This window comes from Microcaecilia unicolor, chromosome 3, assembly GCF_901765095.1.
Source record: "Microcaecilia unicolor chromosome 3, aMicUni1.1, whole genome shotgun sequence".
Lineage (NCBI taxonomy): Eukaryota > Metazoa > Chordata > Amphibia > Gymnophiona > Siphonopidae > Microcaecilia > Microcaecilia unicolor.
Genome location: NC_044033.1, coordinates 376,256,313 through 376,283,024, shown reverse-complemented (window position 1 = coordinate 376,283,024; position 26,712 = coordinate 376,256,313). Strand labels below are relative to the sequence as shown.

The 26,712-nt window shown below is 42.7% G+C and overlaps 1 protein-coding gene across 1 annotated transcript in view; it reads left to right on the top strand.

Annotated features, from left to right (window-relative positions):
- Nucleotides 1-26,712, top strand: part of EMILIN1 (elastin microfibril interfacer 1) — a 102,203-nt gene that overhangs the window by 69,631 nt on the left and 5,860 nt on the right. The window contains exons 3-6 of the mRNA XM_030198621.1: nucleotides 13,344-13,561; nucleotides 19,913-22,051; nucleotides 24,806-24,922; nucleotides 26,675-26,692. Coding sequence (XP_030054481.1) covers nucleotides 13,344-13,561; nucleotides 19,913-22,051; nucleotides 24,806-24,922; nucleotides 26,675-26,692 — 2,492 coding nt within the window. The remainder of the gene's footprint in view (nucleotides 1-13,343; nucleotides 13,562-19,912; nucleotides 22,052-24,805; nucleotides 24,923-26,674; nucleotides 26,693-26,712) is intronic.

Here is a 26,712-nt window from a genome sequence, read left to right as displayed (position 1 = left end):
GGAGAGGTTATTAGAGTGAGCTTCCAGTAAGGGAGCAGTGGGGCTGAAAGGGCAAATTGAGGAAGATGTATACTCCCAGAAAAGCGAAGCCAGACATGCAAATATATGTACAGAAGGTGCCCTATTGCAATTTGATATTCCCGCGGCATTTGACGGAATGGATCATGATTTGCTGCTTTTCAGATTGAGTGAAATGGGTATTGGGGATCAGATCCTACATGGTTTTTGTCCTTTTTGGGAAATAGACAATATAGGCCCTGTTTACTAAGGTGCACTAGTGTTTTTAGCATGTGCTAAAATTAGCTTGTGCTAAATGCTAGAGTCGCCCATATGTTTCTATGGGCGACTTTAGCATTTAGCGCGTGCTAATCATTAGCGCGCACTAAAAATGTTAGTGTGGCCTTAGCACTGCTTAATAAACAGGGCCAATAGCGTTTTGAAGAATGGTGTAGCATCAAAGGGTTGGAAGCCGAACTACGGTGTCCCTCAAGGGTCCCCATTGTCGCCTAAACTTTTTAATGTTTACATGAGCTGTTTGAGAGGTCACTTACAGTTTTTAAACATTTTTTCATTATCGTGTACGGATGACGTTTTTGTTTTGTGCCCTGTTCAAGATTCTTTGTGCAATACTTTTTTTTAATTCCTATGGCATTATTTAAAAATAGTAAAAAGATTGGGCTTCAGCTAACTTTCTCAAATTTAATGCACAGAAAACAAAGTTAGTATGGTTTGGTGATCAGCAAAAGGTCTCGTCTGAAATAATAAATCATTCCTAAGATACTTCTTTAAAAATTGATAATAAATCAAAAGTACTTGGTACAATTTTAGATTCTAAGCTATTTTATGAACACCAGATTAATGCTATGGTAAGGAAATTCTTTTTTCACCTAAGGAATTTGAGAGCAATTTTGTTTCCATAATTTGAGGGCAATTTTGTTTCCATTATTGGATTATTGTATTTCTTCATATTGTGGCATAAATACACAACAAATGCAGTGACACCAACTTCTGCAGAATATAGCTGCTAGATTAATCTTTGGATCAGGCAGGTTTTGTGAAGTTAGCCCCCTGTTGAATAACTTACTTTGGCTAAGATTGGAACCTCAAATTCAATTTAAAATAGCCTGTCTGATCTATGGTGCTAATTCAGTTATGGTAGGAAACTAGTTTATATTCCCAAGCAGTGGCGTACCTAGGGTAGTTGACACCCGGGGCCGGTCATTTTTTAACACCCCCCCCCCCCCCAAAAAAATAAATCCAGTACTAGGCATGCCAAGAATACAAAACACTCAGGACCTTTAGAGCAATTCTACCATACCATAAGCAGTCATTTCTACGAGTCACACAAGGAAAAGGAAAGCATCTTAAACACTACAGTGAGCACTAGAACATCAATTCACCTATTGTAAAACGAAACCAGACAGAATAGTACAGATCGTAGATCCTGCACAGTCAATGCCAACTGAAAGCCATGTCTTTTTCACAAACACAGATACACCCTAATCCACTATAGGATAAGTAATCATAAACTTTCTATTTAGACAAAAATTAAACTGAACCCCCAATGCCAGACTCTGCATACAATGCAACACCACAGAAACAGAAACTGTCCCCTAGTACTGTGCAAAATATAAAGACAGCAGATGTAAATTTGAAAAAAAAACCTAACAAGTACCAATCACCACTTTACAAATTAACAAATAGAAATAAAACAAATATAGAAAGTAAAATAATACCATTTTATTGGACTAATACATTTAGCTTTCAGAGGCCAAAACCTCCGTCCTCGGGTCAGTACAGTATAGTGCTGTTACAGTAGCCTATCCTGACCTGAGGAAGGGGGTTTTGTTCTCCGAAAGTTAGTCAAAATTTATTAAATTTGTCCAATAAAAAGATTACCTTGTTTACATGTTCTATTATAAACATTTATTAACACAGCTACAATACTACTTTATCCTAAAGCAAAAAACAAAAATATATATTTTATTTACAGTTTGTTGTATCTGGTTTCTGCTTTCCTCATCTTCTTTTCACCATCTTCCTTCCATCCAGCATCTGTCTTCGTTCTCTGCCATCCAGTGTCAGCCCTCTCTGCTGTCCCCTCCATCCAATGTCTGCCCTCTCACCCTGCCCCTTCCATCCACATCTGCCCTCTATCTCTGCCCCTTCCATTCACTGTCTGCCCTTTCCTTCCATCCACTCCACTGTCTGCCCTTTCTCTCTGCCCCTTCAATCCACCATTTGCCCTCCCTCTCCCATCCATCCAGGGTCTGCCCTCCCTCTCGCTCCCCCTTCCATCCAGGATCTGTCCCCTCTCTCTCTGCCCCTTTTTTTCAGCCCCCAGTTCCAGTCCGCTTCTCCCCTCCCCTTCTCCTGTCTGTGACCCCCACCCCAGTCCTCTTCTCCCCTCTGAACACCCCCACCCCAGTCCCCTTCTCCCCTCCCCTTCTCCTGTCTGAGACCACCACCCTGTCCCCTTCTCCCCTCCCCTTCTCCTGTCTGAGACCACCACCCCAGTCCCCTTCTCCCCTCCCCTGTCTGAGACCCCCACCCCAGTCCCCTTCTCCCCTCCCCTTTTCCCCTCTGAATACCCCCACCCCAGTCCCCTTCTCCCCTCCCCTTCCTTCTCCCGTCTGAGATCCCCACTCCAGTCCCCTTCTCCCCTCCCCTTCTCCTGTCTGTGACCCCCACCCCAGTCCTCTTCTCCCCTCTGAACACCCTCACCCCAGTCCCCTTCTCCCCTCCCCTTCTCCTGTCTGAGACCCCCACCCCAGTCCCCTTCTCCCCTCCCCCTCCCCTGTCTGAGATCCCCACCCCAGTCCCCTTCTCCCCTCCCCTTTTCCCCACTGAACACCCCCACCCGAGTCCCTTTCGCCTCTCTCCTTCCCCACCTCAGTCCTGTTCTCACTACTGTCTGAATCTGCGAAGCAGCATCGCAGGCAGCGCCTCGTCTGCCCTGCTTGTAAAAATCAAATCTCCTTCTCCTCGTCTTGACGTCAACTCGGGCCTTCCAATCAATCACTATGTCCCGCCCGCCCTCGCGGAATTTACCTTAGAGGAGGGCAGGACATAGTGATTGATTGGAAGACCCGAGTGAATGTCAAGACGTCAAGACGAGGAGAAGGGGATTTGATTTTTTCACAAGCAGGGCAGGCGAGGCGCTGCCTGCGACGCTGCTTCGCCGATTTTTGTTTAAAGGAGGCGGCGGGAGCGGAGCACCCCCCACCCACTGGCACCCGGGGCGGACCGCCCCCACCGCCCCCCACCCCCCTTGGTACGCCACTGTTCCCAAGTCACAGACAGCATCTAAGGAGTTCTAAAAAATCTGTCTCTGGATGTCCCTTCTGTAAAAAAATACATGCAATTGAAGTCTGTTTGGGAACATTCTTTTGCCTTCCAAGGCAAAAAATATGGAATAGTCTACCTACCACTTAAAGAACGCATCACGTTCAAGATATGTTCCCTAGTTCATAAAATCATCCACGGAAATGCCCCAGCCTACATGTCAGATCTGGTAGACCTGCCACCCAGGAACGCTAACAGGTCATCTCGAACATTCCTTAATCTGCACTTCCCCAGTTGTAAAGGCCTAAAATACAAACTAACGCATGCGTCTAACTTCTCTTACCTGAGTACACAGTTGTGGAACGCATTACCGCGCAGCCTAAAAACTACTTATGAACTAATTAACTTCCGCAAATCCCTTAAGACCCACCTATTCAACAAGGCATACCAATAAGAGCAACTGTTATGTTTTATAAAAATGATAGGTGGATATTTTTTATTAATATTATTAATTTTAATGTAATTCTATCCGGTTTGGATATTTCTGTGCTCTGTGATCCACTTTGAATCGCAAGTTAAAAATGGAATAGAAATCGCAGAATAAAATAGAATAGTCATGAGCACAAAATAAACAAAGATGTGTGTGCAAATTCACACCTCAACACATTAACATTAATATATATGGCTGTAAAAAATAACCTTCAGATATCAGTATAAACCATATACACAACTCACTTCCTGCAGGAAGCCTTACCTCTCATGAAATTAGGTGTCTCCCCTCTATTAGAGACTCATCCCTCCCTCCTCCCCCATGTGTTTTCTTTACAGTTAAACTGCTAATGTTGTAAGGATACAAACAATGGAAAATAAGATCAGCTCAGTTGTATCTAGTCTTTAAAGCAGACTCTCATTGGTTTCTCACTTCCCACCCCATTTTTCCAGGGCCGCTGAGAGAGGGACAGGGAGGGCAAAATTCCCCCAGGCACCGCCTCCAAGAGGGGCCCGGCGCCAGTGTTTCTCTCTCTCTTTCCTGCTCCTGATGGGACTCAGATGATCACCTCCCGACAGGAGCAGAAGAGAGAAACCTCCAGCGCCGGGCCCCCCTTAGAGGCTGAGGAGGAGTAGGGTTACCATATGTCCGGATTTACCCAGACATGTCCTGTTTTTGAGGACATGTCCGGGCAACCGGGCAGGTTTTGCCAATCTGCCCATTTGTCCGGATTTCTGGACAAACGGGCAGGCTGGTGGGCGGGTCGCCCTATAGGACGGCCAGCCCGTTTGTCCAGAAATCCGGACAAATGGGCAGATTGCTAGCCTCCCCTCCCCTTACTTACTACAGCCCTGGTGGTCTAGTGACCTCTTCCGCCTTCAGGGCAGGAAAGAGCCCCCTCTTTCCTGCCCGGAGCGCTGCCATGCATGCATCCTTCATGTTGCTGATCTCGGCGCCGATTCAAAATGGCCACCGAGAGTTGAAGTGACCTCGCAAGACTTCAACTCTTGGCGGCCATTTTGAATCGGCGCAGAGATCAGCAATAGGAAGGATGCATGCAGGGCAGCGCTCCGGGCAGGAAAGAAGGGGCTCTTTCCTGCTCCAAAGAGGTCACTAGACCACCAGGGCAGTAGTAAGGTAAGGGGAGGGGGGTGACAGGGAGGTGGGGTGACAGGGGTGTGTGAGAGGGGGGAGGGGAAAATGTGACAGGGGGCAGGGTAGGGCGTGAAAGGGGCAGGGTGGGGTGTGAAAGGGGGCGGGGCGGGTGTGTGGTGGGGGCGGGGCATGTGTCCTCCTTTTGGGGGGACAAGATATGGTAACCCTAGGGAGGAGCAGACACAGGGCTTTGGGCCGGGGCCTCTGGTTTGGCTGGCGGGGGTTCTCAGGCTCCACCAGCAGAAGAAGTCTTCCTCCAATGCTGTTCTTCAGTCTGCTGCATTGCCTGCCCTGCGGCTTCTTGTACCCCATGTTGCGCATACTCGGTAAAAGGGGGCCTCAGCATGTGTCAAAAACATTTGGTAATGCTAGCACAGGTCCCCTTTTACTGCAGCTTAGTAAAAAAGCCCCTTAGTATACTTTTATATCTCTGAGATATTTGACTATTTCTATCCTATCTCCACTTTTTCTGTTTTTGCCTAGGAAAGGGTTTCCCCAGTCTTTAGTAGTAAACCCTGTAATCCAGTTGGGAGTTTCAGGATAGCCACAATGACTATGCATGAGATAAATTTGCATAGATTGGGTCACCAATATAATCAAGTTTGGCTTGTGTCTATTCATTGTGATATTCTAAAACTCTGACTGCATTGGAGTGTCTCCAGCAGACGTTCTAAGGTCCTCTCAAGGACTATCACTAACCACACCCTCTCCAAAAGACATTACAGGATGTGAAGCAAGTCTTCTCCGGAGTAGTCCCCACACTCTGGAATGCACTCCCTGAAAGGTTCCGCTTAACACTAGACTATCTCTACTTCAGGAAGCAGGTGAAAGCTTGGCTCTTCAACCAGGCCTTGAATGGAAGAAGTAACTAACTTGTTAGTCTCACTCACACACACACACAGGGAGTCACACGGACTGCAGAAACTGCAGCAGGACATGTTTATCCACTCATACCCTAGCTAACATAATATTTAACCATCTCTCTGACCTCATGTGGACCTTTCTTTAAATTAGTCAGCTTATTTTCTAACTCCTCTTACTCCCTTACCTATCTATATGTTCCATCTTTGCTTATACCCTACACTGTCAATTAAAACGTTCTATTACATGTGGAGGGGCATAATCGAACGTGAACGCCTATCTCCATGGGCGTCTATGTCCGAAAACGGGTACGTGAAGAGGCAGGACAGACCGTATTTTTGAAAAAATGGACGTTTTTCAGCTGGGCGTTTGTTTTTTTCTAGCAATAATGGAAACTAAAAACGCCCAGCTCAAAAACGTCCTAATCCAAGCCATTTGGTCATGGGAGGGGCCACGATTCATAGTACACTCGACCCCCTGACATGCCAGGACACCAACTGGGCACCCTAGAGGTCAGTGCGGTGAACTTCAGACAACGCCCCCACATGCATAGCTCCCTTACCACGGATGCTGAGCACCCAACCCCCCTCCCCCAAAACCCACTACCCACAAATATACAACACTACCATAGCTCTTAGGGGTGAAAGGGGCACCTACATGTGGGTCCAGTGGGTTTTGGAGGCCAGCACAAGTGTTACAGGTAGGGGGGGATGGCCTGGGTCCACCTGGCTGAAGTGCACTGCGATACCCACTAAAAGTGCTCCAGGGACCTGCATACACACAGGCCTCTAGGACTTGTTGCTGCTATATAACATTGGCACACCAGTTGACACCTGAAGACTAATCTCTTCGAAAACGTCCTTTATTGGAATAAGCACGCTTACTCACAGTTAACTGCAGATCAGAGGTTGTGCCCCACTGGCAACGAGTCTCCCTGGTACTGAGATGAGCAGTAGGTCCGAGCTGGCAGAATGGTGTACAATGCCCTCTTTCAGCCACATTCAAGGTAAGAACTAAGTTCTGTAACGTGGCTAACACGTGAAAGGGATCTAAAACTGGCTTACAAAAATGGCCACTACCTCATGGACTACCGGAAACAAAACAGGGCACACTCTGACCCAGTAAGCAGGGGGAAAAGCACCATGGGAGTAGAGCCTACCAACTACCAACATCGTGAGCATTTGCCACAAGCTAGTGGAATCACGGAGCCCAATACCCTACACCCACCACAATGCATTGCTGATGTGACTCTGCAGTGCGCATAACAGAAAAGGTGTCACACTCACCCGAGAGCCACATCAGAACCAGGGAAAGGCTATCACAGGATAGAACACATTCTGCTGTCATGGAGGTGGGTACGGCATTTGAGGCTGGCATACAGGCTGGAAAAAAAGTTTTTAAAGTGGGGTCTTTTTGGTGGGAGGGGGTTAGTGACCACTGGGGGAGTCCCAGGAGGTCATCCCCGATTCCCTCCAGTGGTCATCTGGTCAGTTGGGGCACTTTTTTGGGACCTGTTCGTGAAAAAAAAAGGGTCCAAAAAAAGTGACCCAAAATCGCGGTAAAAACGCCTTTTTTTCAATTATCAGCTAAAGACGCCCATCTCTCCTCGGCTGATAACCACGCCCCAGTTCCGCCTTCACCACGCCTCCAACACGCCCCCGTCAACTTTACCTGTTTCCGCGACGGATTGCAGTTGGAAACACCCAAAATCGACTTTCGATTATACCGATTTGGGCGCCCATGGGAGAAAGACGCCCATCTCCCGATTTGGGTCGCAATATAGGCGTTTTTCTCTTTCGATTATAAGCAGGATTGTGTTGACATTGTAAGTAGTGTACTATGCCATACTTTGTATTGTTATTTGAATATTTTTACTGCTATAATTGTCTATTGCTTATGTTTGATTTATTCTTACTGTACACCTCCTTGAGTGAATTCCTTCAAAAAGTCAGTAAATAAATTCTAATAAGTAAGTTTGGGGTAAGTTTAGTGCGGTGCGGTGTAAGTTTGGGGTAAGTTTAGTGCGGTGGTTCCCAAACCTGGTCCTGGAGGCACCCTAACCAGTCAGGTTTTCAGGATATCTACAATGAATATTTATGAGAGAGATTTGCATGCAGTGGAGTTAGTGCATGCAAATCTCTCTCATGAGTATTCATTGTGGATATCCTGAAAACCTGACTGGCTGGGATGTGTCCAGGACCAGGTTTGGGAAGCCATGCTGTAGGGTATTTATTGTTAAGTGCCTAAAGGGGGAATTCATCAAGTGGTGTTATGGCCTTAACGCGTGTTAAAGGAATAGCACATGCTAAATGCTAAAAACCCTATACTTATGGGTTTTTAGCATTTACTGCTGGATTCTATATAGCACACCTAGAGTTCTGTGCCAAAATCCATAACAAGACGCATAAATTAATTGGCTTGACAAGCTAATCAGCCTTAATAACGGCACTTAATAAGCAATAATAAGCACTAATTGGCAATAATTAGAATTTATGCACATAACTTGCTAAGCGTGTTCAGTAACATACTGTGCCTAAATTCTAATGCGTGCAGTTCAAAAGGGGCATGGTTATGGGTGGAGAAATGGGCATTTTGTGGGCATTCCAAAATTTATGTGCGTTGTTGTAGAATATGGCCCTCTGCACCTAAAGCTATGTTTCAGGATTTACACCATGTTTTCATTGGTGTAAATGGAAGTGTGTAGATTTAGGCGCTAGGATATCAACTAAGCATATTCTATATACCATGCCTAAATGTAGGCGCCACTTATAGAATACGCTTAGCCAGAATTGTTTTATGCGTGGATATTTTAGGCGCCATATATAGAATCTGGCCTTTAGCATGCACTAATTCCCTTCATGTGCGTTGTGGTGTGTTAAGGCCATAATGCTGCTTGATGAATTCCCCTCCCCTCTCACGTCAGAAAGCTTATGGTAGCTCTGAACTATTTTTGGTAAGGATTGATTATACAGTAAAGGAGGCTGCCCGGCTGATTTCCACAATAGCACCTGGCAGGAAATAGATAACTGTCCTTTGTTCAGAGACAGTGTGAAAACATGTCCATGCAACTATATTTGTAAACACCAAGCTATGACCAGTACTCATGTCACAGTCTAAGCAGCAGGTCAGTTCTGCCCCCTTGTGGTAGTTCCTCAGTACTGCCTAATATAAGAGAGGCTTTAGGAGAGGGATAGGATTAATTAGGATTCTGAGATTGTGGATTTTACTACTGCAGATTTAAATTCATAGTCTAAACCTGAGTTAGTAAGGCATTTTTCTCATTCTCTGTCTATGGGGTGAAAAGCTTAAGAAACTGAGCCCTAAGGTAGTTGAAAGTTTGGATGTAAATCTTTTCAAGATTCAGCCAACAATGGTCATGGGTTATTTTGGGTAACTTTTGGTGAAAAATTGTAAATTGTGATCAATTTTCTAAAGTTCCACAAAGTTGGTAGTATTAGTATATCATTTTTTCTTTCTATGAAGCAAAAAAAATAAATTACCTGTATTGTACAATAGAGCACAATTTTTCTACAGTCCTTAGAACTGGTTATATTAGAATATTGACTGACATCATATGATCCAAGATGTGGCAGAAATACAATCCAAAAATCTTTTATCAGAAAACTTCTATTATGAAGAACTTCAATTATCCAGTTAAATCCACCCTCTGGAATGGTTTCCATACCAACCATTTGGGATAAACAATGGTCTGCTGTAGTGTTGACTAGGTAGCGTGGTTCCAACATTTCATTTATTATTCTATAGACAACATTTCTATAAAGGGGTGCCTGTGTTTAGGCACATAGAAAGTACCTATTTTCCCTTGTAGAATATCGATGTTACCAGGTGTATATGCGGGTAACATTTAGCTCTTATGCCAGCCATAAAGCTGGTGCAAATATATTCAGGAGATATGTGCATAACAGTGTGTCCTTCCATGCTCCCTCAGACGCCACCCATATGAACACCCACCTGCATCGTACACACTATCAATGCATATACATGCTCTTACAGTACAGAATAGTGCACAGCCAGATTATTTTTATTTATATCCACGTTTCAAAGTTTTCAGCTATTGGCAACAACAGTGTAGTGTAGCTATAGTCACAGAAACATGTCAAGCTAAGTTATAACTGTTTGTGGGGTGGGCTTACTCAAGCTCAAGCGGCGCACTGAATTCTACATCTAAAAATTTAGATAACCAATTCTCCAAGAAGGAAATCATATCCGATCCTTCTGTGCCCTCTGGCAAGCCCAGTATGCAAATATTATTGTGCATGCTTCGATTTGCGAGATCTTCAAGATCTTCATAGAGTTTGATCACAGCCTGTGAGCTGGATTGAAACTGTGGAATGGCAGCTTCCACTGTAGTCAATCTGGTAGTAAGTAACTCCATCGATTGTTGGGAGGCACAAATCTGCGCATGGATGGTCTCTAATTCCTGAGGCATGTCATAGCGATGTGGTTGTGTAAAAGTTCTTTAATTTCCTTTAATTCTGACATTATGGGATCTGCATCCTCTTCCATATTAGGTTGCAATTCCGACTTATTTGGTGAGGTAGGGTTTGACCTAAGCCTTTTCAAATTCAAGTTAACAATATATTGAGGATCCGATGTGTTTTTCCTCATGCCCGCGGTCAATTGAAAAGGTCGGATGAGCAGAATAACATGGTTTCCATGTTCTGGTATGAGGGCTGTATCTTAGCAGTGCCTGTTAGAGCCTATCCGTTAATGCAGTTAATTGGATTTCTTCCCTCCATAGAAAAACAGTTGCAGGGAACACTTTTAAGACAACTTAGGAATCACCAGCACAGAAATGTAACACAGTTGAAAAAGGAACTACCAGCACAGAATCAAAACTAGCTATTTTAGATTAGTTTATAGGAAAGAAAGGCTTAGAAAGGAGTTAATAGAAAGAGAGAGGCTTATAAAGTACAGCCAGTGAAAGAAAGAACAGCATTTTTTTTCCCTTAACGTTTGTTTCAGGTGAGATATAGAGAAAGAAAAGTTTGTTTGTTTTTCAGAACACAAGCAGCACAGCCACCAATCAAACCAAAACAGCTCTGATAAATCTCTCACAAGTCCAAGGCAGCAAAGCTCTGGATCTCACACCCCTTTTCTCTTCTTATTTTTTCCTCAAAATACCAGGATGTACACAGCTTTTCCCCTCCTCCCCTCTCAGCACAAGTGCCTGCTAGAGCCGATCTGTTAATGCAGTTAATTGGATTACATCCCTCCATAGAAAAACAGTTGCAGGGAACACTTTTTTTTAAATTAATTTTTAGATTTATACATCAAACAAACTTAAAAAGCGTGTAAAGAAAGTTCAGTTAGTTACAATTGAGATTTATAGAAAATAGTTCTAATAGAAATAAGAAAAACTTAACCTCACAACAGTCCACAATATGGAGTCCATTGACGGTATATTGGAGATATAAAGAAAATACTTCAACATATAAATCGGTTGCAAGGCAGGGAACACTTTTAAGACAACTTAGGAATCACCAGAACAGAAATGTAACACAGTTGAAGAAGGAACTACCAGCACAGAATCAAAACTAGCTATTTTAGATTAGTTTATAGGAAAGAAACCCTAGTGGTGACAGTCTATAGGTGCCATTTTGAACCCAGGCACCGATGGCTCAGGAATGTCTAGATATTGCTCTTGCCCTCCACTAGCCATCAGTTAAATCCTCAGTAAGAGCCAGTGGGAGAATTAGAGTTTGGAGGGGCTGGTGACTTAGTGTCAGTGGGTTCAAGGAGAGTGGGAGTTGATACCTTGATTTCAGAGAGGTTTAAGTAGGGGTAATTTTGTGACACTGGAGGAGATTTGAAGGTGGAGTGGGGGGGGGGGGGTATTTTATCCCATCATTGATCCCTTTGAGATTGCAGAACCAACTAGGAGCTCATTATCTGCATTATTGCAGTCAGGAATCTGCAGGATGCTTTTTTTTTTTTTTACCATTTTTTAAAAATTGCTGCTTCCACTAGATTTGTCATGAAATACCCATGTATTTGCCAGTGTCCTTCCAGTATTTTACAAAAGGCTCTATGTTCAACATAGCTTTTTATAAAACACAAGGGGGTACTAACCGGCTTATTTTCGAAAGTGATCGCCGGCGATCTTACGACACAAATCGGGAGATGGCCGGTGATCTCGCAAAAGCGGTGAAATCGGTATAATCGAAAGCTGCTTTTTTGACAGCATCGACGCTTTCCTGTCGCTGAGCCAGCGAAAGTTCAAAGGGGCATGTCGGCGGTGAAGCAAAGGCGGGACATGGGCAGGCATGGGCGTGGCTACCAGATGGCCGAATTTTGCGGATAATGGAAAAGCAAAAAGCGGCGTTAAGCAATATTTCGCCGCTTTTACTTGGTCCTTTTATTTTCACAACCAAGCCTCAAAAAGGTGCCCAAACTGACCAGATGACCACCGGAGGGAATGGGGGATGATCTCCCCATACTCCCCCAGTTGTCACCAACCCCCTCCCACACTAAAACAATAAAAACCTTTTTTGCCAGCCTGTATGCCAGCCTCAAATGTCATACCCAGCTCCCTGTCAGCAGTATGCAGGTCCCTGGAACAGTTTATGTTGGCTGCAGTGGACTTCAGGCAGGTGGACCCAGGCCCACCCCCCCCCCTACCTGTTATACTTGTGGTGCTAAGTGTTGAGCCCTCCAAACCCCCCCAAACCCCACTCTACCCACATCTAGGTGCCCCCCTTCACCCATAAGGACTATGGTAGTGGTGTAGAGTTGTGGGGAGTGAGTTTGGGGGGGATTTGGGGGGCTCAGCACCCAAGGTAAGGGAGCTATGCACCTGGGAGGTATTTGTATATATATTTTTTTATTTTTAGAAGTGCCCCCTATGGTGCCCGGTTGGTGTCCTGGCATGTCAGGGGGACCAGTGCACTACAAATGCTGGCTCCTCCCATGACCAAATGCCTTGGATGTCGCCGGGTTGGAGATCGCCGGCATTTTTTTCCATTATCAGTGAAAAACAAAACCGGCCATCTCAAACCCGGCGAACTCTGGCATTTGGCTGGGCTAACCCGTATTATCAAAAAAATATATAGCCGGCCATCTTTATCGATAATACGGTTCTGGCCAGCTGTAGCGCCGCTGCCAAAATAGATCGCCAGTGATCTAGTTCACCGGTGACGTTCGATTATGCCCCTCCATGCGTCTCCCGCCTGAATGAAGGGACACATCATAAAGGGTATGAATTCTCCAAGATAGGGGCTGTGAAAGTGAAGGTTGGGAAGCAGGTTAGTAGAGGACACAAAATAAATAAAAGGGCACCATCCTATACCTAAAATGTGGATAAGAGATCAGATGAAATAAGATGGAAAAAAAAGAGAGATGGTCTTAAAGTGGATGGTCTTAAAGAAGAGAAGGAGAAATCTGAATTTGAAAGAAATTTGAAAAGAAATGTGTATCTGGTAGAAGAACTTCATTAACTTGTTTTCAAATGTTTGAACATGAATTAATACAATGTGAAGTATGGTGTTCCTTCTTGGGTTGGTCCTTCAAAATCTTTATGTTCTTTTTGCAGATATCGCAGTTTCATGAGGCCCCGTTACAAACTGGCTTATAAAACTGTGACAGATATGGAATGGAGATGTTGCCAAGGTTACACAGGTGATGACTGTATGGAGAGTCAACCGCAGCAGGGAACAGATATTACAACATCAAGACCTCGGTCTAAACCTTCTAGACCAAACCTATCTGGGTCTAGTGGTGGGAATTCATTGAGTGGATTGGGAGGAGAAGGTGAGTCATGGTCTGCAACAGTTTAGAGCATCAGATATTGAACTGGAATTTCAGCAAAAAAAAAAATAAAAGTTTTCTAAAATGGCCAGAAACTGAATTAGGTACTTGAATACAGTGTCAGTTAAATTTTGTGTGTGGTAGTTTATTTTATTTATCTATTTATTTGCGGTTTCATGATACACTGTCTATTGCACAAGGTGCTGCTAGGCAGTTTACAATGATAAACAAGTTTGATCATAGCAGGAAAGGAAATACAATATTGAGAGGCAGTGGGGTAGCTTTTGCCAGATGAGTTGATGGTCTCAATTCAGTTTCTAGTGGACAAGAGTTTACGGTGCCCTTCTGCTAAAGTGCATTAATGTTTTGTACTTAGCACATGTTAGTTGCAAAAATGAACACACAAAGTGCAAAGCCAGTGTGCTAACTGTTGGGAGTGCTTCCAGCATCTTCCCATACAATTATGGCACAGAAAAGTTCTTTGCCACAATGTAAGTTATTCATAGGGAGTACAAATGCAATTACCATCGATGCACTTACCTGTGCTAACTGCCAGTTGCAGTGCACATAAGAACATAAGAATTGCCATACTGAGTCAGACCAATGGTCCATCTAACCCATTATCCTGCTTCAACAGTGCCAATCCAGGTCAGATGTACCTGGTAGAAACCCAATTAGTAGCAACGTTCAATGCTACCAATCCAAGGGTAAGCAGTGGCTTCCCCCATGTCCATCTCAGTAACGGACTAAGAACATTTCCGCAAGGAACTTGTCCAAAACTTTTTTAAACCCAGATATACTAACCGCTGTTACCACATCCTCCAGCAGTGAGTTTCTGAGGTTAACTATTCTTTGAGTGAAAAAATATTTCCTCCTATTTATTTTAAATATATTTCCATGTAATTTCATTGAATGCCCCCTGGTCTTTGTACTTTTTGAAAGATTGAAAAATCGATTCACTTCTATCCGTTCTACACCACTCAGGATTTTATAGACCTCAATCATATCTCCCCTCATTTGTCTGTTTTCCAAGCTGAAGAGCCCTAACCTCTTTAGCCTTTCCTCATATGAGGGGAGTTCTATCCCCTTTATCATTCTGGTCGCTCTTCTTTGAACCTTTTCTAATTCTGCTATATCATTTTTGAGATACGGTGACCAGAATTGAACGCAATACTCAAGGTGAGGTTGCACCATGAAGTGATACAGAGGCATTATAATATTCTTGGTCTTATTTTGCATCCCTTTCCTAATAATTCCTAGCATCCTGTTTGATTTTTGGCTTCCACCACACAATAGGCAGAACATTTCAGCTTATTGTGTAGTGACACCTAGATCTTTTTCTTGAGTGCTGATTCTTAAGGTGCACCCTAGCATCAGGTAACTATGATTCGGATTATTCTTCCCAATGTGCATCATTTTTCAGTTGTACACATTGAATTTCATCTGTCATTTGGATGCCCAGTCTTCCAGTTTTCTATGGTCTTCCTGCAATTTTTCACAATCCGAATATGTTTTGATAAATTTGAATAGTTTTGTGTCATCAGCAACTTTAATCACCTCACTCGTCATTCCATTTTCCAGATCATTTATAAATATGTTATATAGCATTGATCCCAGTACTGATCCCTGCAGCACTCCACTATTCACCCTCCTCCATTGAGAAAAATGGTCATTTAACCCTACCCAATAACCAATTCCTAATCCACAGAAGGACATTGCCTCCTATTCCATGACTTTTTAATTTTCTCAGGAGTCTCTCATGAGGAAATTTGTCAAAAGCTTTCTGAAAATGTAGATACATACATCAACCAGCTCATCTTTATCCACATGTTTATTTATGCCTTCAAAGAAATCAAGAATATTAGTGAGGCAAAACTTCCTTTAGTACAGGTAGATAGATCTCTTATGTCTTCTTCAGTAAAGACCTAAGCAAAGAATTCATTCAATCTTTCCGCTATGGCCTTGTCCTCCTGAGTGCCCCTTTTGCTCCTTCATGATCTAACAATCCCATGGATTCCCTCATAAGCTTTCTGCTTCTGATGTATCTGAAAAAGGTGTTACTATGAGTTTTTGTCTCCACAGCAAGTCTTTCTTTGAAGGATGTTTTTTGCTCTAATAGGCTCTTTCACGTCACATTTTACCCATACCGTCTATCATTTGCTCTTCTTTCCACCTTTGTTAATATGTGGAATATATCTGGTCTGGGCTTCCACGATGGTATTTTTAAACAACGTCCACACCTGATTTAAAGTCCTAACCTTTGCGGCCGACTCTTCCAGCTTCTTTTTAACTGTTTTCCTCATTTTTTTCATAGTCATCCTTTCAAAAATTGAATGCTGCTACAGTAGATTTCTTTAGTGATTTCACTCCAGATATCAGCTCAAATTTGATCAAGTTATGGTTACTGTTTCCCAGAGGATCCAATACCGTTACCGCTCATACTATGCCCTGTATTCCACTAACACAGGGATTTACAACCCAGTCCTCGGGGCACACCCAGCTAGTCAGGGTTTTATGATATCTCCATTGAATTCAGTGAGGGTATCCTGAAAACCCCGACTGGCTGGGTGTGCCCTAAGGACTGGTTTGAAAACCTTTGCACTAATGACTAGATCCAAAAATGCTTCCCATTTTGTCAGTTCTTAGACCAGTTGCTCAAAGAAGCAGTCATTTGTTACATCTAAGACTGAACTAGGTCCTGCTGTGTCTGTTAATGCTGTATGCTGTGGTTTAAGTTTTAGAAACTATGAGGAAAAGGGTAAGGAGACTAATTAATAAAGTTTGCTTTTTTTTAAATTCTGTACTTATCAGTAAACCTAACTTACCTCTTTTAAACCCCAACCTTGAAATCACTAAAGCACAGAGTACAAAAAAAATGTTCACATACCCAGAGAAATGTCCTCTTCTCTCAGAGCTCCTCCGAAAGAGTTTCCTGGGATATTTCCTCTCTATATAGCAGGGGCGTAGTCAGACACCCAATTTTGGGTGGGCCTGGGCTCAAGATGGGTGGGCAGAAGAACCCCGCCCCATTCCACAGGTGATTTGGTCTCTCCTGCATGCCATATGGTCTCTCAAACATCCCCTCTCTCTCGCATCTTTTAAATAGCAGATTTTCACAAGCGGTGAGCAGCAATTAATGCACACTTCTCATGTTGTTCCCATAGCCTTCCCAGTGATGCAACTTCCTGTTTCCGCATAGGTAGGAGTACGTCAAAGGGAAGGCTGTGGGGGCGGTGCAAGCAGTATGTATTAGTCACTGCTTGCTGCAGGCGAAGATCTGCTATTTACAAGTTATGCAGGAGGAACAGTTGTTGGGAGTTTTCAGCTGGTGGGACTTGGGAATCTGCCAGCCACATCATAAGTGTGCTGCTACTGGGTGGGACAGGAGAGGGGAGACTTTGAAGAGTCTGGTGTTTTTTGGAATTTAATGTACTTAAATGATTTATGTAACTAATATTTATACTTATCTGAGGATGCTCTCAATGTTTCTAGAGACTAAACTGATTTGTGTTGCTAACCTGTAATTGGAATACATATGTTAAATTTGCAAGTTGATAAAATATCATTAGCATTTAAATATAATTCACTAATAAAAAAAAACTTTTCTTTTTATTATTAAACTCCCTGGTTGGTGTTGAGTCATTTCGGGGAAACACTGTGACATATTTAGTACCATCATTTAATACCTTGCTCTGCCACCAGGGGGTTTACACTATCTTTATCAATAGATTTTTATTTTTTATTTATTTATTGCACTTGTATCCAGTGGTGTGCTGGAGCCGGCTCGCAGCCGGTTGTTATTTGGGCTCTGGTCCCCACCTGGCAGTGTCGACGGCATCCCCTGTGGCTTTGCGCATCTTCTTCTCTTTCTCTCTCTCTGTTTCTCCTCCCCCCCCAACCACCAACCAGCGCCGTAGACTAGCTCTTTGAAAGAGTAATCATGACGCCAAAGAGTTCCTGCTTGTCCATTGGTTGAACTCCTGGCGACCCCACGAAGTTACTCCCCCCAATTCATTTTTTGCCGTTGCCCGATCACAGTCGGAAGAATCCCGGGGGCTCAGTATGTTGCCAACCCCGCGAGCACAGCTGACCTTGGGCCAGTGAGGAGTGTGCATCGGCGACTTTCTGGAAAGTTTGTCGGGGGTGGATGTAGCCTAAGCCCACCTCTCTCTCTCCCTCCCCCGTCACTTGTCATTCTCTGTCCATGCAGGCGGCAGCTCCGTAAGGCATTGTTTCGGTCCCCCCAACCCTCCGCTGTCATGTCCACGGTGGTGCGGAGCCTGAGCCGCTGCTTGGTGCCCGCCGAAGCCGCCCGTGAGGGGGCAACAGCAAGGAGAGGAGACGCCACCTGGAGAGGGAGGCTCGGTGGCGTAGCCGGGAAATCGATGCGCTGCTGGACAGAGCTCACCATTCCTCCCCAATGATCTGCAAACCCTAACGCCAGCTCGGAGCTGGCATAGGGTTTTCCGCGGCCATCGACCCAATCTTTGGCACACTGACTGCTGATCATTGGGGATGAATATGTTTAGCCCTGTTTAGCATGCATTTGCATGCTAGTTGTGTTCAGAGCCCTTGAGCGTGTTGTTTCACACGCTCGAGGACTCTGATCATGGGGCGTTAACATACGCCGGCGCTAACAGCCTCTAGCGCTGGCGTTTGCTTCAGATCATCCCCCTGTAAGTGTCTGCTGCTGTTGACAGAAGAGCGTGGAGAAGCAGTGCTGACCTGCCTTACAAATGTGAAATTGAAGCCCTGAAGCAGCCGTGCGAAACACTGGCCACCGTCGTCTTAACACATAGATAATAGAAAGAAGAGAGGGAAACAGTACAACACGTGGATTTGAGAGTTCTCACTATAAAGATAAGTGGGTTACTAAGTAACATATAACTGATTGAACTGTCTATGAAGGTGGAATACACATATATATACACATTGTATCCACGATCAATTTGTGTTAATTTAACAATGTAAAGCAGGTTTTTGGCCAAGGATGAAAGTAGGGTCTTGAGACCCGGTGTAGCTTCCGCAGATCTATTGATGACCTGGAAGCTCTTTGAGGCCTTTTTTCCTGCTAATACGAAGATAACCTCCGCAGGAGGTAATTTCTGTCATTTACCAGCAGCAGATCCTGTTTCGTATTAGAGTGTTGATTGCCTGATCTGCATTCGAATTGTAATTTGTATTTAGTCAAATCTTTTTAAAACCCAGATACACTAACCGCTGTTACCACATCCTCTGGCAACGAGTTCCAGAGCTTAATTATTCTATTTCCATGTAACTTCCTTGAATGTCCCCTGGTCTTTGTACTTTTCGAAAGAGTAAAAATCAATTCACTGTTACCCTGTTCTACACCACTCGGGATTCTGTACACCTCAGTCATATCTGCCTTCAGCCATCTCTTTTCCAAGCTGACGAGCCCAAACCTCTTTAGCCTTTTCTCATATGAGAGGAGTCCCATCTCCTTTATCATTTTGGTTTCTTTTCTTTAAACCAACGGCAGATTTTTGACATCAGCATTTACACCAACCATAGACATGGTGTAAGTGGTCATGTCTAATGTTTGGTATATAACTGCAGGCTTATGTTATTATTCTAGAATGGATTTGGTGTGTGACTGAGTCATTGTAAAATATTAGCTTAGTGTCCATTTTTTGGTGCCTAGCTTTGATCACCATTTATAGAATTACCCCAAGGTGTGGTAAGAACAAAATCTTACTATGCTTTAGTAAATGTGCCCCTAAGTACATAAGCACTGCCATACTGGGACAAATGGAAGGTTCACCAAGTCCAGTATCCTGTTCCCAACAGTGGCCAATCCAGGTCAGAAGTACCTGGCAGAATCCCAAAAGAGTAATAGATTTCATAATGCTTTTCCCAGGAATAAGCAGCAGATTTTCCCCAAGTCCACTTTAATAATGGTTTATGGATTTTCTTCCAGGAATGTATCCAAACTTTTTTTTTAAACCCTTCTATGTTAACAGCTTTTACCACCACCACCTCTTTCAATTAATTCCAAAGCTTAATTATACATTGAGTGAAGAAAATGTTTTAAAATAATTTATTTATTTATGTATTTATGTATTTATTTATTTATTTATTTATTTATAAACTTGCTTGACTGCACTATAAACTAGATATCCCACCAGAGTGGTTTACAATCTAAAAAGGTAACACCAACAAAAACAACTGCAGTAAAATTTAACCAATCATAGTACCAATAAAAGCAACTAAATTAAACCAATGACTTATAATGCAATTTATTTGTTCATGTTGTCATTTGGGGATGTATTATTGCAGAAATAATCTTAGAATTAGATGTTCTTGTTTTCTTAACCCTGTCATATTTCTTCACAGGTCAAGTAGACTCTGACAAAGTTAAGCATCTAGAAGAAAAGGTCCAGCATCTGAGTAAGGAACTCCATGACCTTCAGTCAACCTTGCAGGGCATGAATGAAAAATTCCGAATAGAGATTCAAGGGATAGTTGATACAACCTTGAATGGCAAACAACCAGCAGATGCAGCTGCTCATCCAGAAATGAAAGAAACTCTCAATGAAATCCAAAAACACCTGGTGCAGTTGGACAATCGAATCTCAAGTCATGATGAGGAACTAGGAAACCTCAACAATGTCTATGGGCAAACTCCTCCACCATATAATTTAAATATTAATCAGAGGCTTATAGACCTAAAGGGAGACATCTTAAGAGAAGTAGAGAAAAGATTGCAACAATCGTGCTCTTCTTGTCTCTCAGAAATAGAAGGATTCAGAAAGCAGCTAGATGAAGACAGAGATAGGATGCGTGGGATCGAAAAACTGATTAGTTCTGTAGATCAGCGAAATCGTGAAGCTGTGGAAAATATCCAGAGACATGTCACAGGGATAACTACACATATACCAAAAGACTGTTGCTCTCAGGTAGATGATCTCAGGAAAAAAGTAGGTGAAGTGGAGAGGAAGGTAAGTTCAGTGTCCAATTCCTACATTGACTTGAATGGGCGTTTGGAAAATGAACTGGGTGGAAAGCCCAGAGCTGATGTTCCTCATGTTGACCAAACTTTTAACAGTCGACTAGAAAACATTGAAGGCAAGATGAACACAACCCAGAGGAGTATAGAGGAGCATTTCTACCATTACAGCGAAGAACGAATAAACTACATTCAAGATGAAATCAACAAAATGAGAAATGAATTTAACGACCGTATCTATGGAAATGAAGAAAAGATCAACATACTATTGTCAGAGTTTGGCAACAGTTCAGGATTTGAAGACTCTGTTGGCCAGACCCTCTCCAACCTTGCTCTGGACATTAGTCTCTTGCACAGTACTGTTAGTCAGAATGAGGGAAGTCTAAATTACGTAATCTGGGACATGAAAGATCTCAAGAATCAGGTGAAGGTTGCAGTAAATAGCTGCACAGAGGCTTTAACTGATCTGAAAAAAAGGGTTGCATATAATGAGGAGAAAATTCAGATTACTGATTCTATAATTAAACAGCTGGATAGTTCAGATGATTCTCTGAAAGAAACTGTTAACAGTTTGGAGGATGACATAATTGACTTGAAAGCTCGTGTTGAACTAAATGTAACGAATCTAGAAGATCGTCTAATGTCTTTCATCAACAGTGGAATACAAACATTTGGCTCAACCGGCAAGGACATAGTTTTATACCATAATAGGACTAATGTTAAATTAGCACAGTTGGAAAATGATCTGAAAACACTCACAAACAAGATACAGTTTGACTACAAGAGCTGTGGCCAGGTTTGCTCTAATCTCCAAGAAGAGGTAGGCAAGCTTAAGCAGGATGTTGAGGAATGTAAAAATACATGCCAACTCATTCAGAAGAAGGCAGAGGAAGGTAAAGACCTCATTGATTCTAACAAAGCTCTAGATGGATTTAGTGTGTTTGGAGGTAGTTCTAACTTCGATCTGAAATCCATGCAAGGAGAACTATCAGAGGTCATTGTGTCTTTCAGTTCCCTAAATGATACCATCAAGGACCTGCAGGAGACAGTGGGGAAGCACCATACAGATATTCATGACCTGGGGACCACTAAGGACAAAATAATTTCAGAGATTAATAAGATCCAGCAGGAAGTAACAGAGCACATTGGAGAAAGTGAGGATAAGTTTGACTCTGTTACTAAGGAAATTGAGAGGTTTGGGAGCACCATGCTGATAGAGACAAGAGACTGCAGACGTTCTGCTGGAGGGCTGGAGGACAGGGTGTCCAAACTGGAGAATATTTGTGACAAACTTGATACTGTGTCAGGGAGCCTGAAGAAGATTAAAGAGGGACTGAACAAGCATGTTTCCAGCATTTGGAACTGTGTACAGGAGATGAACAGCACAGTCAAGACACACAGTGCTTGGTTTGATAAACTCCAGAACACTCAGTTGAATGGAATTAACAAGAGACTAAATGTTCTCAACAGCTCTGTTCTTTTCTTGTCATCTGGGTTCCAGAACTTCACACTGCAGGACTTTATGGGTAAGAAAAGGCCCTCACTCATGATGCCTTTGTAGTGTCTATTTTATGCAGTAGATGATTGTGAGGGATGTCTCTATACTAGTAAAGAAAACACTTTACACTGATGGATGAAAAGGCAGACCATAAAGCTAAGCATGTCTGTCTACCTACTGTAGCTACTGTAAGCTATTGTCTGTTATACTGAAAGAGGTATCATATGCATCTCTTATTAAGCAATTAAACAACACTATCGTAATTGTATGTGCTTTATCATCTTTTTTTTTTTTTGCATTAAAATCTACAGTTTATTTAGTAAATCAGTTTGTCATTATCCAAATCAGAATGGATTATTTGTCTGTGGGAGGCCCTGTATGAAAACGAGAGAAAGCATGAACCAAGAGAAAGCATGAACCAATCTAACAACCTGATTGCTAGAGCACCCTACAGTGATTAAAAGATCAGATTCCAGGCACTTTGATTTACTAGTGTATCATATCATGACAGAGTCAGACATCAGTGTAATTCCTTTTTAACTAGCAGATACATTTTCAGGACTTTGCCACATTTTAGATAATGTGCTGAACCATAGCCATCCAGCAGCACAGTAATCAGCGTCCTGCACTGCTAAGGATGACAGCTCACTTTACTATTGGCTCTTGTAGGCTACCTGAGCCTTACATATGTATGATTTAGACCAGTGGTTCTCAAACCTGTCCTGGAGGACGACCAGCCAGTCGAATGTTCAGGATACCCGTAATGAATATGCATGAGACAGATCTACATGTCTGTTATCTCCATTACATGCAAATCTCTCTCATGCATAAGCATTAATTGAATACCTAACGAGTTACAAAACCCTCTGCTGTTAACAAAATTATAATCTATTACCCCCAATAACAGTGCTACTTTCAGTTTTAAGGTATTACATAATTTTTATTTTACTTTGCTTTTAACATTGTTGTAAACACTTATACTAATAATGCTTCCTACCTACTATAATCTTATATCAATCACGTGCGTTCACTCATGCTTGACTGAGCTATACTACACCAGTAGGCTGTTACAAGGATCCTTATCAGACTTAATCCTGTCACGGTACTTATCTGCAACCAAATGTATCATTCAGTTCTTTGGATCAAAGTTCCTGGATATTCGCTTGTACATAATGTCTCTATGTTCTCTTCTTGTGTCTGTGACTCAAATATGCTGAGGCTTATCTTGTGGATCCACTTGTTCCTCTTATTGGTGCGTTTGATGCTCTTTCGTATTCTTATACCACTTCGCCAGTGCGTAAGAGTCTCTCTGTATTTTTAGATAAGCTGCTTCTTTCCCATTGTTTGCTCACTTTAACAGTGTCAGTGCTGTCTGTGTCCTACGCGTTTCGCTCTAGGCGTCTTCAGGGGCTTCGACACTAAACACAATATGGTATGGAAGCTTAACATAGTAATATTTCTATCCTTATATTTCTACATAATATCTTTTCTCTACAGAGTCGCTCACCTTACTGTTCTTACATACTCAATTCTGTGGCCTCTGCCGAAGCAGTCCCCTCCACGGTGTGAAGGAAATGGCGTGTATCTCCTCTCTCACGCTGCTCATGCGCAGTCTACATTGCCCTCATGTTTGAACCACTGCTCTGCTTTCTTAATTTATAGATTCACCCACTCCACCTCTTTATTTAGTCCCATAGGGGTCACTGTTTTCCACTCGTATATCATGCGCTGTTCTGTCTGCAGCATTTTTTGTAAGACATTACCACCCCTGCTCAAATCCATTCGTTTCAGAACTACGAACCTTAAATCTTCTACTCTATGATTTTTGTCAAGCCAATGTTTGACTAAAGGGGTGTCTATCTTCAGTAATCTAATATTACTGAGATGTTGGGCTATTCTTTTTTTTAAATTTCTTTACAGTTTGTCCTATATAAAATAGATCGCATGGACATTTAATGGCATATATAACAAATGCTGTCTGGCAGTCAGTAGATGATAATAACTGAAACTTTTACGGACTCTTCTGGTTAGGAATATCTATAATATCTATACTCTGTGTGACCAATGCGTAAGCACAATAAGTGCACCCTTTACACTTATGATGGCCCCTAAGAGGCCCCTATGAGACAAGGGGCCATCGTTGGTGCAGTAGAGCTCAGTCGAGCATGAGTGAATGAGTGAATGCACATGATTGATATAAGATTATAGTAGGTAGGAAGCACTATTAGTAAAAGTGTTTACAACAATGTTAAAAGCAAAGTAAAATAAAAATTATGTAATACCTTAAAACTGAAAGTAGCACTGTTATTGGAAATGCATAATCATTAGGGATATCCAGAAAACCCGATTGGCTGGTGGTCCCCTAGGACACATTTGAGAACCACTGGTTTAGACCACAAGCACTGTTGTAAAGAGAGTTTGCTCTGTTAACCCTGGAATGAGCAGCATGGTCTTAACTGAATCATCAGTAGCATTGTTGTACCTGCCTATGTATTGGCTTATATTTACACAGTTTTACACTTTAATAAATATATGAATAGAAAAGAAATAAGGGAGAAAACTTGAAGCTTTGCACCCAAGCAAGATATTAACAGATTTCTCTTAATCTAGTGTCTGGGTGCACATTAGCAAACAAACTGAGATTAATTTACTTGCTTCAGTATCTTTTACCGGTAGATAAATATTTTCATCACTTTTTTTGGGGGGGGGGGGGGGGGGGGGGAAGGAGGTGGCAGGACAGTCTCATTTCTTTAAAAATAATATTTTTGAACTTTCATTTCAGGACCACCTGGAGTGCCAGGACCTCCTGGCCCTGCTGGAAAGCAAGGTATCTCTGGACCTCAAGGTCCCCCTGGCAAAGATGGACCTCCTGGTATCCAAGGACCAGTTGGACCTCCAGGTAAGCTACTCAGATTTATTAGTTTTCTGCACCAGGATTCATTCACTGTTTAAAAAAAAAAAAAAGATCCTTCTGTATATAACTGTACCAAAAACAGGGACCTGGGAATTAGAGGAATGGCAAAACCCCACTGGTTCATTCCAGCCCATCCTGTGTTGTCATAGCAGCTGTAGGTTTTTATAAGACCATGCCTTTCATTTCTTAACAGTCAGAAGGCTTGTAGAGGGCAATTCTATAACTGGGCGCCACAGTTAGGTGCGTAGATGTAACACGATGTGCGTGAATTCTGTAACAGCATCTCGGTGCCAACAAGCTGTTATAGAATTCTACTGCAAATCAGCATCAACAAGCCCGCATCTAATCGCACCCACATACACCATGTCAATAGCTGGCATGAATACAGCTGCCTAAGTGCAGCACGTTAGAACATAACTGTTCACAACCAGGTTTGTTATGGGCAGGATATATGATTTTATAAAGAAGAAAGAAACGTACGGTATTCTGTAAGCTGTGCATGTAAGTGGGAGACCTGCCTATGCCCCACCCTTGTGTATACATCTTGCATTTATGCACTAAATGAATTGTGTGCCTAAATTATAGAATAATGCTGAATGTGTACATCACATTTACATGTGTAAGTGTACACTTACCTGCATAAGCGCTAGTGTTCTATAATCGTAGCACACAAATGGTGTTCACATTTAGGCACTAAAGGGTGAATTCTATATATGGTGCTGAAAAAAATCAGCACAGAAAAAGTGCTATTCTTTAAGCTGTGCTTAAAGTTAGGCGCGGTTTATAGAATAGCGCTTATGCCCTGGAATTGCACCTAACGATAGGCACGGCCATTTGTACCAGCTTAAACATGGTGTAAATGTAAATTAAGCATGTATCCCCCTTTATTCCATAGCAATGCTCATAAATGCAAGGAATGCCCCCCTTCCACCCATGACCCTCCCATTTCCATGCCCTCTTTTGTTATTTAATTACATTGCATGCACCAATTGTGTGCACACCCAAATTTGTGTGTGAAATTTTTGGTGACTTTTATAGAATTAAGGAGTAAGGGCCAAAATCTATAAATGTGCTCAAAAATGAGCACCAGAAAAGATTGTTGCTAAATGCAATTCTATGAAAGGAATGCGCCCTATATAGAGTCACGCATAGCTCCGATTCCCCCACTTTAACTTTGGGGTGCCAGACTTCTGCCTGCTGAAACCTGGTTTAAACGCTGGTCCCCAAGTTGTGCATGGAGACCCAGTATTCTGAAACAATGTATTCAACTTTTCGGAATGCCCCTGACATGCCCATGTCCCTGCCATGGCCATGTCCCTTTTTGAGTTGCACACTATAGGATTTCAACAACTACTGTTATAGAATAACGTGCAGCCAGATGCACCTTGATGGCTTGTTAGCCAACTAAGTTGCGCACGCATCCCAGGATTGTGCCCAAATCTAGGCTCCCAAATGTGGGCGCCATATGGAGAATCCGGGGAAAAATTTATAGAATGAGGGGATATAGTCTATCTGCTGCTACCTCAACAAAATTGGCTTGTCTTCTTGCTGTCTCTGAAATTGCAGTCTTATTTAACCCATCCACTACTATCCCAGCAATCCTAGGTCCCATTTCATGCAAGAGTCTTTAATATAGTCATGTAATTTCAAAATTATAATAATTTGTGGCAGCCGTATTTTCGTGTTGTTGCAGCGTATTTGTCTGACTGATTGTGTTATCTTTCCTTTTTCTCGCAGGCCTCAGAGGAGAACAAGGTAAGCTTGTTTCTTTTTTT